We start from the raw sequence: 18,654 nt of genomic DNA on the forward strand, positions 1-18,654 counted from the left end.
TCCATCACAAAGTAGAAACAAGCATTTTTGTAGCCCCTTAGGTTCCTATCCTGGTTCATTGTTATGGAATGGAAATAGAAAATACCAATAATATGCTGCCAGCAGGGCCATATTTTGGAGTAGATGTGTGTGGTATTGCAATGTCTGGAACTCTGGGACATATTTCACCACACAGAGTATAAATCAATCTGGCTAAACAAGCCCCCCCCCCAAGTAAAGTTATTCTGGAGTTGGAACTAAGAATGTGTCCTTATGAACATATTGGTCACATTTCATTTCACTTTATATCTGTCTACAGCTGTTCTGTTGCCACTGATAATTGCACATTTTTGATTCAAGCACACTGTTCCCTAATTGGTTGTATGAAGGACTGCATTTTGAGGCTTTATAGTACTACTGAAAATACATTTACTATACTTTTTAATACTTTTACTATCGAGTCACCATTGCATGTGTATAAAAAGAGTTTGGACAGTTAAGCTCAAAAATAAATTCATAGGGGAACTTTTTTTTGCTGTTTGTGTTATTCTTATTGAATCATCAGTATTAATTCATTACTTAAATAATTATCTCTGAAATGTTAGGATTTACAGGGTTCCTTCACTATGGACCTCTAGTGGCATAGCTGCCATTTATTTCTTCAGACGTGCTGTTTTTGATGCTTTAAAATTATTCTTCCGAAACTGGCTTTGAAAATAAAGCCGATGACAAATCACACAATGTACTAAAAAGAGAATGAGACCATGTGTACATATCTGCATAGAAAGAAAGAGTCATGTACTATTAACAACCCTTGTCATATGAGGCACTAAAAGCTAATAACTTCACTGACATTTTCTTAAAAACCTTGATAGCATACTACTATAGAAGCCAGTATAGAAAGTAGCATGAGTGTATATTGTCAGAAGTCTCAACTCCTTCTCCTGCAATCTGTTTCAAGCTACAGCAACCAATTTCCTAATGCATGCACACTCTTAATTAGAAACCACTGACTTCCAATCTCTGATGAAAAATTTTGTTTTAGAAGTGCGGTTTGGAATTGGAAGCATTTAACATGAAACCAGCCTCTGATTCAAAGTATAAAAGAAAACTGGGGTGAATTGCATGGACCTTAAATAGTCAAATAAGAGTATATAATGATGTTAACAAGTAATTCCTTTTGTAACAATCTTTATTCAATATATTTGGCTTATTAATCAAAAAGATAACAAATTTGGTGCTAATGCATTAAAATCAACATGTTATCTTTGAAACTGACAAACTGCAGAAAAAGAGAGCCAAACTGATCTTAGAATTGGAGCAATTTACCTATGAGGAAAGATCAAAACTTTTCAGATATTTTAATTTAGAGATGCAGTGAAGGGTTTTAAGGGGTGAGCAGTTTACAGAATTATTGATAACATATTTAAAGTAAATACATAGCTGTTTTCTGCCTTTTTTCTAGATTTGAGATGAATCAATGAAACTGATTAGCTGCAGCTTGAATGCAAAGTTCTTCAGGGTTACAGAGCTAATTTACGAATGACCACATTCATTGTGTGTCTGTTTAGGGCAGCACATTTACTGTGTTCATTAACAAGTTCACAGAAAAAAGAACATAAACAACCAGGCATTTTTGCCTAATCCAAATAAACCATCAACATGATGCTAAACTAGGATTATTGTTTGGTTGGTACATGATAACTTTGGGGTGTGTGTGTCTGTGTTTGTGTGTGTGTGTGTGCGTGATCCTGCTTAACAGTACACTGTTTGATCTAGTTGAGGCTTCAGTTACCCTTCTCATTGTACTCTTTTGTGCCTCAAATCTGTTTCAGAGACTTAGAGGCAGCCTTCTGAACAGATGACTGGGGATGGGTTGCTCTTCTCTTGATTGAACTGTGCGAAAATGTTGCTGTCTTCTCAGTAATAACAGAGCTGTTACTAGCTAAGAATGTTGGTTGGATGAGTGAGTAAAGTGTTTAGTTCATTTCCCCGCTGTGCCTCCCAGAAGAGCCAGTCAGTGTAGCCTTGATGCGGCCAGAAGAAGGGAATGGTTGGTAAACCATTTCTGAGTAATCTTTACCTAGAACACCCTGATAAGAATATCCATAATTCTGAATTAACATGAAGGTATACAATTATTATTATGATCTAAGTAATGAAACATTAGTGAGTATTATCTATACAATAGAATCTGAGGGGAAGTGAATTTAATTCTTTTTTTGATATAATGATAAAAATTTCAAGGTAATAATGCATTTAATACAGTTTGCAAGTCCCCAGAACAGTGAATTTATGGATTTTGGCTCCATATGATGTGGCGAGGACTTCTAATTTAGATGATTCTAGAAGTGGTTTATAAAATGCTAAGATGTACGTATATCCCAGTGGGTCCTTGCCCTGGTGGTCATACTGATTACCTGTGTTTCAATGCAGTCTGCCACTGTTACTTTTGGGGCAATATTAGAACAGAGCTATTGCCCTTATGCCTTATTTGTGGGCCTTCCAAAGGGTGTCTGGTTATACATTGTGGGATACAAGAAGGAAATATTGTGGAGCAACTAGAATTTGACTTGTTTTTCCAGTGGTCAAATTTATACAGCTAAGTATATACAAATCTATTTATATAACAATATAGAAGACAAAAATGTACTGGACCCAGCTTCACTTGTCACTACAACATTGCACAGGGGAAAATCTAACTCCGGCAAAGCTACCCATAGTACACAACTCTAAAAGTTACAGGATGTGGGTCTGGTCCTGGCAGCCTGCATGGCTTCTTGCTGGTGACAAGATGAGTAAGTATATAACTTGATGAAAAAGCAAATGAAAAGAAAAGAATAGGGGATCTTATGGAGGAGGCTCTTATAAATGAACTGTCAGCTGAAAGAAAGTTAAGGGCAAATCTCCTGCTGTAAACGCACAGGTCTGGAGCTTCTAATAAAAATCAGTGCCCTGGAGGAATTAATTACATCAACATTACAGGAAGAATTCATGGAATTGCAAAACGTAGTGGCACAGACCAGCACGATCTGCTGTTGCAAAGGGGGAAACTGCAGGAGAGTCTTAGCAATTTTTGAGCTGATATGCAGGACATTGTAGTCACATAATAGCATTTCAGACACTCTAATGAATAATAACATTTAGTGGTAATGACAAATGATATTGCACATACTTTGCAACTGAAGTCATTAAACTATATTTCTTCATTTATATGTGTGTGTGTGTGTGTGTGTGTGTAGACAAATGCATAAGCATTCAAATAAAATCTGATCTCTCTACCAAAAATGTTATAAGAAATATGAGAGAAATATAAACAATTTTACTTAGAAAATTAGATGATTTAGTTAATGGGTGATTAATATATACTGAAATATGCAGTCAGTGGTCTGCAGACTGTAGGGAGCCCAACAAAACTTTTTCTACTGAGAACAGAGCTATATGTGCAGGCTGGAAGAAATTCCTGGCATGGCTTTATACCACCAGTTCCTGATTCATACATAAATGAGAAGGTGCTAGATGTTTTTAATTCAGCAGGAGAAAATGTTTCTTTAGCACTTGTATGAAAGTAGATCCCAGTGGTGTGTACGTTAAGATTTTTCCCTTAGAATTCCAAAGGAACTTGGAGTCTTTAGAAAATAATTTGTCCACTCAGATAATACTCTTGATCTTGCACAGCAAATGTCTCCTATGATAACCAGGATACCACATGGTCCATTGTGGCTAGGTTGTCTTTATGATTCTTGAGATTAGTTCAAATAGCCACCAGAATGGGGAAGAAGTGGTCATATTCTTAACCTATGTTTAGATTATGCTGATGTAAATTCATCTTGCAAGTGTTTTCTTCTTATTAAGAATATTTTCTTAAAATAAGATGTTATACTTATATCCAAACTACAGTAATTGATATTAGTTAATACTTTGCCTTAGAATTTTTTTAAAATAACAATAAGTATTAAGCAACACTTAGGAAGGGCCTAGAAAGGGCTGGCCATATTACCAATCTGTTGCTTAACAGTGACTGAATCATCTTTGACAGTGAGCCTGTTGGGTGAAGTGAGTGTGGTCTGATGGTGACTGACCTTGTGTCGGTCCCCTTGTCATGGTTGGATCACTGCCTAATTAAATGCAAACTCTCAGTGGCTCTCCCTCCCCACAGGGAGCAAGGATTATTTTAATGGTCTGCCCTCGAAGGTTACTGGATCCTATAGGATTCCAGGACTCTATGAGAGGGATATCGGCTGATCTGACTGGCGCTTCTGTCGAGGCTCTGGTTGATGGCTGGCTTGCAGCCGCTAACAGGGATGTTGACACTATTGCTCCTAAACACCCTCTGCGTTGCAGATTTTGGCCAGCACCCTGGTTTAACCAGCAGCTGTGAGCTATGAAGCAAAGTAGGAGAAGGCTAGAGTCCAAGTGCAGAAGAAACCTGACTGATTATAATAAAAAAACTGTCAGGATCACAACTAACCTTTACCTTACCAAGGTTAGGGCTGCCAGTCAAGATTACTTCACTGTCCAGATAAGCGAAGCTTCAAATCAGCAGGTGGAACTTTTCCATATAGTCCGCAATCTATCCGGAATTGGTCTCAGTGATAGGCCTCCTACTAGGATTTCACCTGACCAATTTGCAGCATTTTTAAAATCTGAAGTGGAGGCCATCCGCTGGGAGCTCTCTCCTTTTTTGAACATGGTAGATTGAGCAGAGATGCCCAGCGCTCCACCTCGCCCAATGAGACTCGATCGCTTTCAGCCTGTGATGCCAGATATGGCATCAAAGCGCTTGACTGCTGTCGTGCCACCACCTCCTCCCTTGACCCTTGCCCAGCCTGGATAATCAAAGCAGCCAGGCTTATAACAACCGAATGGGCCATGGCAATAGTTAATGGGTCTCTCTGGGAGAGCAAGGTTCCCCTTGCCCTCAAGGAGACACTCATTAGGTCCATTAGGAATAAACCAAGGAAAAGACAGAAAGAAAAGGAACTGTAAGCAAAATATATAAACTATCAACACAAGCTAAACAGGGTACACAAGGATTAAAAATGCAATGGCAATATGATTTGGATAAAGAAGTAATAGGTGAAGAATGGGATAAAATATGGATCAAAGAATTATGAAGAACATGTCAGTAAGGATAAAAGAAAATTGTTATAAAGTAATATGGAGGTGTTTTTTAATGCCAGTTAAAATGAATATAATAGATAAAAGTGTATCAACATTATGTTGGAGGTGTACAAAAGAGAAGGGGATGTATTTACATATGTGGTGGTTATGTGAAATAAGAAAGAATGGAATCAAATCTTTAAAGAAATAGTATCTGAAATAATTGGATTGAATATTCAAATGTCTACGTTAACTGCTTTATTGAATTTGAATTGTTATTGTATTGAATTGTTGAAAGAAAATAAGGATTTAATAGTAATAATGATTATCGCAACAAGATTAATTTTCGCAAGAAACTAGAAAAATGATAATCAATTTAATTTAGAGGAATGGTACAGAGAATTATGGGATATGGCAATTAATGATAAACTGACATGTGATATGAAAATACCTGTAAGAAAAGGCCAATTGAAAAATAATGATTTTAAGAAAACATGGAATGTATTTTTGGAATATGTATTTCGGAGAGGGAAGGGGTATACACCGAGGGAAGAAACAATGAAATTTTGGAGAGAAAATGGATTGAATGAAGTTTAATGCTAGTCCTGAAGGTGATGGGGGCACTTGTGAAATTGTATCATATTATTTTTATTGGTTTTTATTGGTTTTTAAATAGTTCTTTGTGTGGTAGTAGGTTTATGTTGTATTAATTTAAAAAAAGGAATAAACCAAGTTTGGCGGCATATGACATTGACAATTATAGGCCTGTCGCCAATGTTTCTTTCCTTAGCAAAGTGGTAGAGAGGGTGGGGGCTGACCAGCTCCAGGCCCTTTTGGATGAAACCAGCACTCTGGATCCATTTCAGTTGGGCTTTAGGCCACACCATGGTATGGAAACGGCATTGGTTGCCCTGTTTGATGACCTGCTGATGGAGGCTGACAAAATGTATCTGTTGGTCCTTCTCGATATCTCAGCTGCCTTCGATACTGTAGAGCACGATATCCTCCTGGGGAGACTCTCCAAGCTGGGAATTGATGGTCTGGTGCTAGCCTGGCTCCGATCCTTCTTGGAGGACTGTCCCCAGAAAGCACAGTTTGGGGAGAGTGTATCAGCTCTGTGGAATCTTAATTGTGGGGTTCCGCAGGGCTTGTTTATCTTCCCAGTGCTGTTTAATATCTATATGAGGCTGCTGGGTCAGGTCATCAGGGGATGTGGGGCTTCATGTCATCAGTATGCTGATGACACCGAGCTCTACATCTCCTTTTCTTAAACAACAGTCAATTCCATTTTGTCCCTTCAGCGCTGTCTGGAGGCCTATTGAAATGGATCCAGGTGAATGGTCTGAGGCTGCCTGTTCATTTCAGCATTGATTTCAAAGTACTAATGATGACATATAAAGCTCTAAATAGTTTAGGACCTCTGGCAGAATGCCTCCTCCCACTTAGATCTACCTACCCAAATCACTCACTTTAGTCAAGATGGGCAGCTGAGGGGCCTAACACTAAGGGAGGCCCGGAAGAGAAAGAATAAGAAAGCAGGCCTTCTCGGCAGTGGTCCCTCGCCTCTGGAAAAATCTCCCCCCAGAATTTTTTCTGGCTCCCTCGCTGGGTCTTTTTAAGAGCCAACTCAAGACCTGGCTCTTTAGGCAGGGCTTCCCTCCTGTCAATACCTAATTTATTTGCTATCTTCAATTGTATTAATGTTGTTGTTTTATCTTATTTTATTATTCTTGAGTGTTGTTAGCCACCCAGAGTAGACGTCAGTCTAAATGGGCGGGATATAAATCAATGAATTAAATAAACAAATAAATAAATTCAGAACCATTTTTAAGAAAGCATTTCTGTGACAGTTTTCATGGCTTGTTAACACATGGTTGAACACAGTTTAAAGTTCAGACTTTTCCCTCTTTGTGTCAATTTAATTTATGTAGCAGCATTAATCACTTACTCCAGAGATGTTTAATGCACTCTTCGTTAAAGAGTAAAAAACTGTGTTCTTCCATACCAATAAACTGCTGTTATTGGCCAGAAACATGTAACTAAATAATGTATAACAATATTTTTCTTCTCTATGGAAATAATCTTAGGCTTACACCCAACATAGCATGAAAGCATTACTCCACCAGTGGTAGCACATTTGGTTGTGAAGCAACTAAACAACATCAAGTGTAATAGGATTGCAATGAGTAGTGAAATGTGCAACACCTTCCATAGTGGCTCATGCAAGTAAAATGAAAATATTGGATTTGACACATTTGCAAGGATGAAAATACAAGTTACATTCAATTTGAGCTAATGGAATGACAATGCTGAATATATATGCGGTATCTGGTGGGCACTTTGAAAAAATCTGGGAGCAGCATGCCATGTTTTTTCTTCAACGTCTTCCTTTTTCTTCACTCTTGTTTCTTAAAATTCGGCATTACAAGTACATATAAGTTAGAAAGTAATGGATTACTTTGAGCTGCTTTAAATTTGATTTTGACACTTATTTTAAAAAAGAAAACACAGATCTTGCTTCTCTATAAGACAATTTATTTGAATTGGGTGACATAACTTTAGTTCTAACTTTAAATATTTTCATAACAGTGACAATTTATACCAAATGACCTCACAGCTTGAATGCATGACATGGAATCAAATGAACTTGGGATCCACTCTTAAGGGGTAAGGCTTTTGTTTCAACATATCAATCTTGTACTGTAGAATTATGAAACCATTTTATTAAAAAAATTACAGAATTAATATGAAAACTGTTATCAAAATATTAAGTTATTTAGGATGTGGATATTTTGTCATTGAGCATATGGGGCATTTTTTAAATCTTGAAGGACACAGTATCAGTGTTAGTTTCAGTAGTTGCTAATGATGATCAGGTAAATATTCTTCAAAAATGTGAGCATAAGATGTGAGATGAACCATTAAAATGATTTTCAGAGAGCAATGTTTTCTAACTTGTAACTAATTTTTCCTTTAAGTAATGTCTTTTCAGAGCACAGTGTATGTGTGAATCACATTCATTTTGCAATGTTTGAATATTGTGTGAATCTGAACAGGTGTATCATGAGTGCTTGTAATAATTCTTTCACTTACAGCAGTTTACTCCTTCTAATTTCAAATGCCCATTGATATTCATTACAGCCTTAATGTACATCTAATAAAAACGTTCTGTTAAATTCAGTGGGATTGGGACTGCTGGTGGCAATCCAGCAGTGATTTGGGATATTAGGTGTTCCCCTGTGTCCCGAGGTTCCCAAAGTTAACCCCAGATCAAAGAGTAGCCCTAGAGAGCCTTGTAATATGAAGGGGGTGGGGTGGGAGAAAAAAAATCAATTCATTTTAATATCACCATGTCATACAATTTGTGTGGAGTAAAGTTGCATAAGAGGATTTCTTTAATGATACATTTGCGGATGTCACTGTTGGTGTCATAGGATCTCTAGATGCTTGTCAGGTTCTGTGGCACATCCTTGTGTTCTCTGGAGAACAGGATTCTAATGCCAGGGAGAGAGAATTAAAGGGTGTGTGTGTGTAAGGAACAAATATAGTTCCTACCTTTCCCCCTCTTACTGCTCATTGAACCTTTTTGTTAAATTCCATTCCATTCCATTCTATTAATTCCTAGCACACTAGAAGATAGCACACTAGTCCAACCAATCTTCTTAAAAGCATCTAAAATCAACTACATTCTGGAGCCTGGAGGGACATTATTAATTCTGGAATGCTTTTAATATCCCCTAGCTCAAAAAAGAGCAAATGAACACAAATAAAAAAACTCTGGGTTCTTTCCACAGTTCATCTTGACTGTAACACTTCCAAAGTCTACACCTTTCCTTTTCTTCATCCCTTCCAAAATTTCTTATTTTAATCTTCCGCTCATTTCTTTGTACTCTTTCATTACCTCGCATTCAAATGGGCCCTGCATCCTTTGTCATTAGTTTTCCTCTGTCCCTCCCATTTTCCTTTGCATCCTCCCTACAAACTGTTGTTCTCTCCCACCTGACAGAAGCAGGCTCCAGACCAATTACTACTTGTCCTGAAATGGTTTCCTGTTATCCTGGAAGACCTTTTTGAAAGAGCCACATGTTTCCAAAGATGTTGTTTGATGAGGCTGCAGAGAGGATATGGGGCTGTCATGGATACTGTCCTCTTTTCTTTCCTGAATCTTGGACAGATTAGGAAGATGTAAGTCATTGCAAGTATGGCTTTTAGAGGAAAGTCCATAGAATTTAGTACTGGCTAGCATGTTTAGACAGACCAGAACCATAGGACTGTGTGTGTGAAGTACTGTATGCTTATTTGCACAACACATTTATCTACATTGATTTGAAATCTAAATTAAAGAAAATGAATGCTGAGGGGGAAAAAGAGAATGGCTTGCTATGACTAGCTGGATTGTTCTGGAAGAAATGGGTGTGCCACAAAATTTTGTTGTCCTTATGAGTAACATGTCAACAAAAAGGCTGCTATTGGTCCAAAATATGGATAAACAGAACTGTTTCCCATTGAAAAGGTCTCAGATAAATGTATGTTTTCTTTTCCTGTCTGTTCAGTTCATATGTGGAACATATCCTATGAAAAACTGGATTACATTCAGATGGTGAAGTGAACACTGGTGGATGAGACAGACATACATATTTTAAGATGCATAGATGACACAATATTGTAGTGGCAGGAAGCAAAAATGTATTCCTGTACACTCTCTCTCTCTCTCTCTCTCTCTCTCTCTCTCTCTCTCTCACACACACACACACACACACACACACACACACACACACACACACACACACACACACACACACACACACACACACACACACACACACACACTTTTTTTGGGGGGGGTAGGTCAAATTCTCTGTTGAGCAACAGCTTTTATTTTTTAATGTGAAAGCAGTGTTTTCAAAAGGAGAACAGCATGGTACACTGCACTGTATATGCTGCTTCATCAGGGCAAAGAAATTAGCATTCATCATCATAGACAAAAGTTAACACTAAACAAAATGTTGCCATGTGGACAACTCCTGTTTATGGCTCCAGTCAGTTAGCCATGCCTATTTCAGGACACTGCATACTATTCTCTTCTGTCCAGCTACATATTTCCATTTTTCTTCTTAGTAGGCAGAATTTTGTGGCTAATGACTAAGCACACTCAATCCTCATTTAGCTATTTTTTCTTTTCTTACCCCTTAGCTTTTTTTCTTTATATCTGTGTATGCATGCATGCTCCCATGTGTCTATGTGGCCTTTAGTCTGTTGGCACAATCTCCTTGCATATAGACAGTGCCATTTTAGAACTAAAACATCAGAAGTACAGTAATGGGAATGATTCCATGCAAAATGGTACTAAGAAGACTGACAATTGAAAGACATGGATATTTCTGGAATATGTTTTGCAACCTGGTGAGGATGATTAAAAACAAATGAAGCATTTTCATACAGATTGGTTTACAGAACTGAAACTAAATTCTTAGGACATAGCAAATGTTTATATGCAGTATGGATCAAACAGATTGGGAAAATAGCATGTTACTTACATAAGTTTCTTGGATTTTCAAGCTGCTGCCCGGGGCAGGGGTGGACCACTTTTGAGGGCCAGGGGAAAAACCAACTAAAAGTTGCAACCCCTCTCCCCCAATACTGTTAAATTTGCAGTCAAACTTGTGCATTGTGGTGGTGGGATTAAGTTCCCTGAACACTTTGCTGCATTTTGTTTTGTTTTGCCATGAACACTGTGGTGAAGGAGTTCAATTATCCCAAAGGGACAATTAAGTCATAAAATTGAAGGGGTGGTGGTCGTGTCTGCAGCCTGTGAGATGCATGTTCCCCTGTTCTGGTCCCAGAGGGTGTTACTGCATAATCCATATTGCATGTTTGCTGACTTGGCTTTCCACTCTTAACATCTTATTTAAACATTATAACTTAAATTGCAAATCATTCTGTCAGGACAATGCCTATGCTAAAAAGCCAGCAGTAAAGTGGTGAGAACTGAGGTCATTCGTGGTGCTTTAGAAATCTGACATGGAATTGAGAGGAAAGGTGGGGGAATGTAGTGACGAATCCCCCAGTTCAGCAACAATCAATAATAAAACCTGATGTTCATTGTTTTCCATTCCAAAATGCCATGTTTTTAAAGGCTGTTTCTGACTCTGTCCTTCATTAACTGAAGCTTCCTCTTTAAATGATATGTTTAAATGTAACATTCTTTGCAATATTAGACACTATTTTGTATCTTCTGGACAAAATATCCTGCAAAACGATGAAACACATCAACTTTGACAGAGACCCAATAAATCAAAGAGAGGAAGAGATTATTCTTTAGGGATCCAAATGAAAAGGGGGGTTTCTCCTGGATTAAATAGAAATATTAAAAGTGGAATGGAGAAAACAAATGTTCTTCAGGGCATCCATAAGCACTGATTGTTCACAGTGATCTGACTTGGGGTAGTTAGAAGGTAAAACCAAAGAGGAGATGAATTCAAGATGAATGACCTATGGTAAAGCAAATTGAAAATGTTTTTAGTAGAAGCCAGGATTGTAGAATCTGTGGAAAATCAGAGCTAGCTAGACATAGTCTCATCACTGGTAATATGAGCCAAAATAGTTATCTGTCTTCTCTGGCTGGGAAAGTTACAGTACACAGTGCCATAGACTCTAGCTGCTGTGATCATAAGATACTTTTCCTAAGATTTACGTCTCTAAAATTCATGAAGTGTTCATAAAGAATTCCCAGGGGTTTAGTGTTTCAGTTACTTTCCTACTCCTTGGAAGTATTTCATGAACATTGGCATCTTGCTTTACACAGAAATGAGTAGCTTTATTTTTCTCCAGAGATGACAATTCTTATATACTAGCTGTTCACTTTCTCCCTTCCTCCTTTGAAAATGTAGAAAAGACTTGTTGAGTGTCAGACTCTAAAGTACCTCCTGTGGTTGTATGCTGTGGTTCTATGCTTCTAGAAATAGATATTAGAAGGGCATAGAATGCTAGGGTTAGTGCTGACACACTGATGGTAAACCAAGGGGGTAAAATCAATTTGTTAACATCAAACCATTGAGAGGTTCATAAAATTAATTCATCAAGTTAATTGTTATTAACATGTTACGTTCAAAATCATAAAACTAAGGCCAATATCCTTTTGCTAATTCCAACTAAAAATTGATTCAATGAATCAGTTCCTGAGTGGCAAGTTAATTCTTATGTAAATCTCATTGGATCAAAGTTGGAGCTAGTAATAGGATACTGGCCTACTGAAATTACTAAATATGGCAAAAAATGACCAACCCTCCTTGTTCCTCATGAAAAATTAAATGAACGTGGAAAAACATTGTTATTTAAATTTTTATATTAATGATATTTAGTCATTAAACCAATGACTTTTGTAAGCATTCTTGAAAATGATGAATTAGAGGAAATGAATTAATTTTTAAATTCTGGTGTGAACAAATGCAATTTTATTACTTTTTAGAATTCCATCCTGGTGTAATATAGAATATATGTAACTATCAGCAGAGTTTCAAAGTCAAGAGTTCATAGAAAATATAAGGGTTTTACAGATCAATTCATCAATGTGTCTCACACTTCTTCTCTGTGGCCAAAATCCTGTTACATACTTACACTTGCAAAAGGCAAATGTTATACTTGCCGTGGCTCCTTGCTGGTACTTAACTAATTCTTTCTTCAATTTTCAGGCATATATGTGTTCTGGAAATCCAAGTGGGGGCTCATTAATTAGTAGCAATAAGTTGCCGTGAGTTATGTTGTTAATCTTCTGCAGGCATAACTCAGCATCAAGGTTTTGGCCAATATGTCAATCTGAAATGCCACACTTATTTACAGTAACATTCATAGAATGGCACACATGATTTTGGGTTCACAACATGACTTAAAGTATATATAATTTTGCCAGCTTGTCTTTGATGATAATTATTACCTTTTCCTATGGTATAGTAACTTGATACTATTGATATGACTACTTCCATTCATCTGCTAATTTTTACATGGTCATGACATACATCAAATTTTTGGCAGCTCAGCATTACCCAAATGCTACTATTATGTCTAAAATAAAATAATTTTTAGATTGCAATAAATGTAGCACTGCCTCACTGTAACTGAGGTCTGAAGCAAACTTCACTATCCAAACTGCTTTTTAATTCCTTCTGAGTTAAATATATATCAATTACATGTAACAAGAACTTTTTGAGCTGATAGTCTGCAGATTCAAAATTGACTTCAGGATGGGGAACTTGTGGCCCTCCAGGTCTTTTGATGTCCGTTTCCAGCAGTCTCAGCATACCTGATGGAGTTTGACGGGTTGTCTGAGTTACAGTCTAAAACAGCTAGGGGAAGGAATTTTGTCCAACCTTTTTCTACAACTTGCTAGTTTATGGTTAAAAATAATGATGTGCAGTCAAGTCAATTCTGACTTATGGCTACCCTTTCCAGAGCTTGCTAGCTAGAGTATACTCAGGAGTGCCTTCCATTTGCATAATCCTTGAGCATTTGTGGGGGCATCAGTAGGTGAAGGCTGCTAGAGGAAGAATAAAGCAAAATATCCTCTTTTTCTACTGTAGAGGGTCTGCTCTATGGACAGGTGAAAAGACTGATCCCTCCTACTTAAAAACCTCAGCAAATGCCAGATACTTGCCATAGTGATATATTCCTGAACACCATTAGATTGATATTTTTGATTCAAAATCATAAATGCAGTGCCAAAATTTAAAGAATCACTGCAACAAGCAATGGCTTGGACACTAGGATGTAGAGGAACAACCTCAATGGCATTTCTCCACCCCACTGCATAACCCTTCCAAAAGTTTCTCTTAACATTGAGAGATAGAATGCCCCAGGGAGGGTACAGAATGGCAATAATAATAGGGCATGAAAGGCAACAAGAGTCAGAATTGGATGGAACTGCAGCAGACATTTGCTTGAGCTGAAATGCATTCTTCTTTCAAGGGAAAATATTTGGATAGAGCTAAACAATTGGATGCAATTCAGCAAATAATTTAGCATGCTTAAGAATATTGAAAGCAATAGGCTTAAGTATACCTAATCTTTTTTGGATTACAGACTGGGACTGACCTTGGCAAATGAAACTGCGGCAGCAAATAACCTTTTACAAAAATATATATGTAAAGAATTTTCCAGTCCCTCTGCTTTATAGCAATGTTATTTCCACATATATAAGTGGTATATATATTTCAGTGTGTGATGACAACTTTTAAAAAGAATTGTTCACAGTAAACTTCTTTGAAGTTTTTTTCTACAATGAAAGTAGCATATTTCCTGTGCTTTCACATTTTTTTGGCTGTTTCTGGTTGCTAAAACTCCAATTTCTTGTTTGAAATACTATTAAGTTGCAGCTTAATGTGATGTCTGTGTAATCTCCCTCACCTCCAATTATTTAAAAAACATCCAAGAGTGATGATGATGAATCACAGTGTACATGTTTCACTCTAATGTTTGCAAATTTGTTTCAATGTTCCCTTAAAAAAAAAAAAGCTTAGAACATCATTATTAATTTAGAACTGTGGTTGGTGAGTCATATAAACAATGCCAATGCAAAAAGAAATTAAGATTTTATAAGAAATCAACTGGAGAGTTCATAGTTTAGTTGAGAATGTAGTATGTGTAATCCTCTTTAAGCTGTTTTGATATAATTATTCAGAACTGTTTTGTATTCCAAGATACATTTTATTCTGTAAGATCAACATTTTTCCTGTCCTTATAAAATATATAATACTATGGTTAACTATCTTCTAACCCAGTATTATGTATTTCCTGAAACTTCAGGCAGGTAAATAGACAGTGCTGGCTTAACATGCCTGAGTATATGGGTCCCCCCCCCCCCCCAATTTCTGTGTTGTCTTCCAGTCCTTGACATAATGTATCCAAGTTGTTTGAATTGTCAGCTCAAATTCCTTCACACTCCATGCATAATTCCATTAATTTGTACAAAGGCACAGGAATGTTTTTGTATGTAGAAAAGGGTAGCTCTCGTGGATAGTGCCATGCACCTTAGTTTATTTTTAAACTGTCAAACACTGATAGTATCTACAGTTTCTTAATGGTTTGCAGATCGCAGGTTGTCCCTTTGAATTATGCCAATTTCCCGGCTCCCCATTGTAAGTGATGATAATGGTCAAAAGTCAGGAATTATGAGAATTCTGCATAATACATGGGTAGCACATACTTTATTTTCTGTAAGAATTACGTTTCTAGGGAATTGACAAGAGCTCAGTTTTGCTGGAAAGTAATGTTTCACTTCTCCATGTGTAATTTTCCACAATAGAATCAAGGAGGTTTTACAGTTAGAGAAGATTGCAGTCTGTGTTGGATTTGGGGTGTGTGAATGTTGCTTCTCCCATATTAGGTTTAGTTCAAATTTGTTTTCAGTGAAGATATTGCTGTGTTTGTCCCTTTCTTTGTCCATAATTAAATCAGTTGATACTGGAGCTATGCTAAATCCAGTACCATGTCACAAGTACCTTTTACAAATCTCATGGAGATTATGTTTTGTAGCATGTTGGAACCATGAGTCTTGCTAACTGGAAGTATAAATAAGGTCAGTTTTAACAAAGATAGCAAAATAAATCCAGAGTTTATCCCCATGGCATCTAGAAATGTGCTTTAGAAGCCCTAATTCCTTAGAGGCTGTCTCCCACTAACAAGTTACTTCAGATTATTTTAAAAACACACACAACAAAATCTCCGAACCTCTAGTTGAAGATGAACTCTCTACGTCCCCCAGACAATACTGCTGTCTCTTTGAATGCACTGCTAGAATGATTGAACATGTTTTAATTTAATAAAATTTGTATTTGTCTCACTGATGTTAATAATTCTGTAAACAAGTGTCTTATTATGAGGAATAAACTAACTTGATGTAGTAATCCTAAATATACTTACTCATAAAGAGACTCTATTGAACACAACTGGACGTGTTTTAGAGAAAACAAGCAGAGGATTACTCTGTACATCTACAGGCTTCTGCACAGTTAATTGGGAGTAAGTTCCTTTGAATCCTGTAAGATTTCATATCAGGATGCAGACTCAGATCTATGTGTGAGCATGGATGGTTTACTGCAGGGCAGGTAATTCATTTATATTTTTCTTGCACAACTTTAAAGTGGAGTTCCACCCTCCCCCCGGGTAAGAATAAAGTGTTTCTTCAGTTTTAATTCACATGAATATACAGTATATGCCTCATCTATTCAAAGTCTGAGAAAAAGGGATTTATGTACAGGGAAAGTTATATATTGAAAGTATTTGTTATTGAGGTATATTGATTTCTAGCCTTGAGTTTTAAGCCCTAACATACTTTAGTGGAATTCTTAATTCTCTGCAAGCAATAAAGATCTTTCTAATTTCTACGAGCAAGCATTTTCCTGTTTGTTGACTTTATGAAAGGTTAAGCTATAGTACATCCTCCAGGTTGATGTGTGGGTTAAATATGTTAGGACACAGATTTGTAATCCTATCCTGTGGCTGTGCCACAACTGTTCTTGTAAATGTCATCACTTTCTCAGTCCTATCTGGTTATATCTGAGTCATGAGGTGCTGACAAAAACTCACTGCACTTAATGTGAAACCTGAGGCATTTTGCTCATTCCAAAGTTATTAGCAATAGCCGACTTGGTATTTAAGTGATAAATAACTAGCATGTAAGTACAGCAGTAACTTTTGTTATTCTGTTTCCTCCCCATAGTTACTATTTTCTCACTAATCACATTTTAAATAGAAACTAGACAAATTTTATTCCCCCCACCCCTCACCCAAGTTCCACTCAATGTTTGATCAATGCAATGGTTGTAACATCAAAGGATGCATCATTGCAAATAATTTTGCTCCTGAGATATGGAAACCAAAATTGATTTAATTCCTACATTTGGCCACTTTTCTTTTTCCAGCCACACAACAGGATATGAAAGTGATAATCATGCTGGTCCTATGTTATACAGCTGTGGGGCCCAATATAGAATACACACGCATGGAGTTTTTAGAGGAATACAGGTAAGTTGATGGCGGGGTATGTGTGAGAATATGCAATTTTAAAATTGATAACTTTGTTGATGTGAATAGCTGATGTTCTTAAATTCTTCAGTATCAAGCAACAAATCCCAAAGAAAAGCTGTCTTATTCCTTGGAAGAACAATATAAAGTTGTTGTCCGATAGAAAAGAAATAAACAAAAGGAAACCAGATATTCTATTAGAATATATCTGAGGCTAAATAGCTAATGGGCTACAAAATGTCTTTCAATCAGGCGACTTCAAGTGATTTTTTTTACTGTCCCGAGTCTTCTGATGACATGACTTAGCAACTGAATGCTTGAATATCTAGTTTTACAGAATGTGAATAAAGTACAGCTTGTTCTGTAGAACTCTAAAAGAAATACATAAAAAGATCCAGATCTATTTTAGTACATAGGGATGGCGATGCCTAAGCTAACCTTATAGTGTCAGTTCTTGCATGTGCAATTGTTGTGCAAGTAATCTAGTTGGTCCAATAATATATCACATTCAAAATATCCTTATGTTTTGTGCCATTATAGGATGTACGACGAGTGCCTGGGGTAGCACCTACAATTGTCAGATCAGCAAGTGAGACGAATGAGAAACGGCCTTTCATGTGTGTATATCCTGGCTGTAACAAGCGATATTTTAAGCTGTCTCATCTGCAGATGCATGGTAGAAAGCACACCGGTAAGACTCTTCATTGACCACAAAATGTTCCCCACCTGATGCTGTATCATGGTACCCTTTTTCTAGTATTGGAACCTTGCATAGATTTCCCAGTGAGAGGTCCAGCCTTTTGAACTAGAGAGATCAATGTAATTCTTCACTTGTGTGATGTTTTGCAAGGAAGGTACATGATTCATTTGTCAAGTATAATATAAGAGCAGAAAAAGCTTTCTAAGGGCTAATTTTCAGACATGTAGCTTTGTTACCCCCTTCATGGATTGCTGCCTTGCTGTGGCGAAGGGGCTTGAGCAATTCAGAGAAGCTATGGGCTATGCCGTGCAGCATACCCAAGACGGACAGGTCATAGTGGAGAGTTCTGGCTAAACGCAATGTAACTGGAGGATGAACTGGCAAGCCACTCCAGTATCTTTGCCAAGAAAACCCTATGAGCAGAAACAAAAGCTAAAAGATATGATGTTGGAAGGTGAACTCCTCAGGTGGGAAGGCATCCAACATGCTATTGAGGAAGAGAGGAGGACAAGGACAAGTATCTCCAGGGCTAATGAAGTGGTTGGGCCAAAGCTGAAAGGACGCTCAGCTATGGATGCGCCTGGAAGTGAAAGGAAAGTCTGATGCTGCAAAGAAAAATACTGCATAGGAACCTGGAATGTAAGATCTATGAACCTTGGTAAGCTGGATGTGGTCAAACAGGAGATGACAAGAATAAACATTGACATCCTGGGTGTCAGTGAATTAAAATGGATGGGAATGGGTGAATTCAATTCAGATAATTGCCATATCTACTATTGTAGGCAAGAATCCTGTACAGTGGAGTCTCGAATTACAGTCGGCTCCACTTATGTACTTTTCGACCTACGAACTTC

At 37.3% G+C, this 18,654-nt stretch overlaps 1 protein-coding gene across 3 annotated transcripts in view; it reads left to right on the top strand.

The window, feature by feature from the left end:
* WT1 (WT1 transcription factor) overlaps nt 1-18,654 on the top strand; it is a 65,059-nt gene that overhangs the window by 24,098 nt on the left and 22,307 nt on the right. For 2 of the 3 annotated variants that reach the window (XM_072985848.2, XM_072985849.2), the window contains exons 4-6: nt 7,672-7,749; nt 16,998-17,100; nt 17,641-17,791. In XM_072985848.2, coding sequence (XP_072841949.2) covers nt 7,672-7,749; nt 16,998-17,100; nt 17,641-17,791 — 332 coding nt within the window. The remainder of the gene's footprint in view (nt 1-7,671; nt 7,750-16,997; nt 17,101-17,640; nt 17,792-18,654) is intronic. The other variant, XM_072985847.2, reaches the window with a different exon arrangement.

Source organism: Pogona vitticeps, chromosome 1, assembly GCF_051106095.1.
Source record: "Pogona vitticeps strain Pit_001003342236 chromosome 1, PviZW2.1, whole genome shotgun sequence".
Classification (NCBI taxonomy): Eukaryota; Metazoa; Chordata; class Lepidosauria; order Squamata; family Agamidae; genus Pogona; species Pogona vitticeps.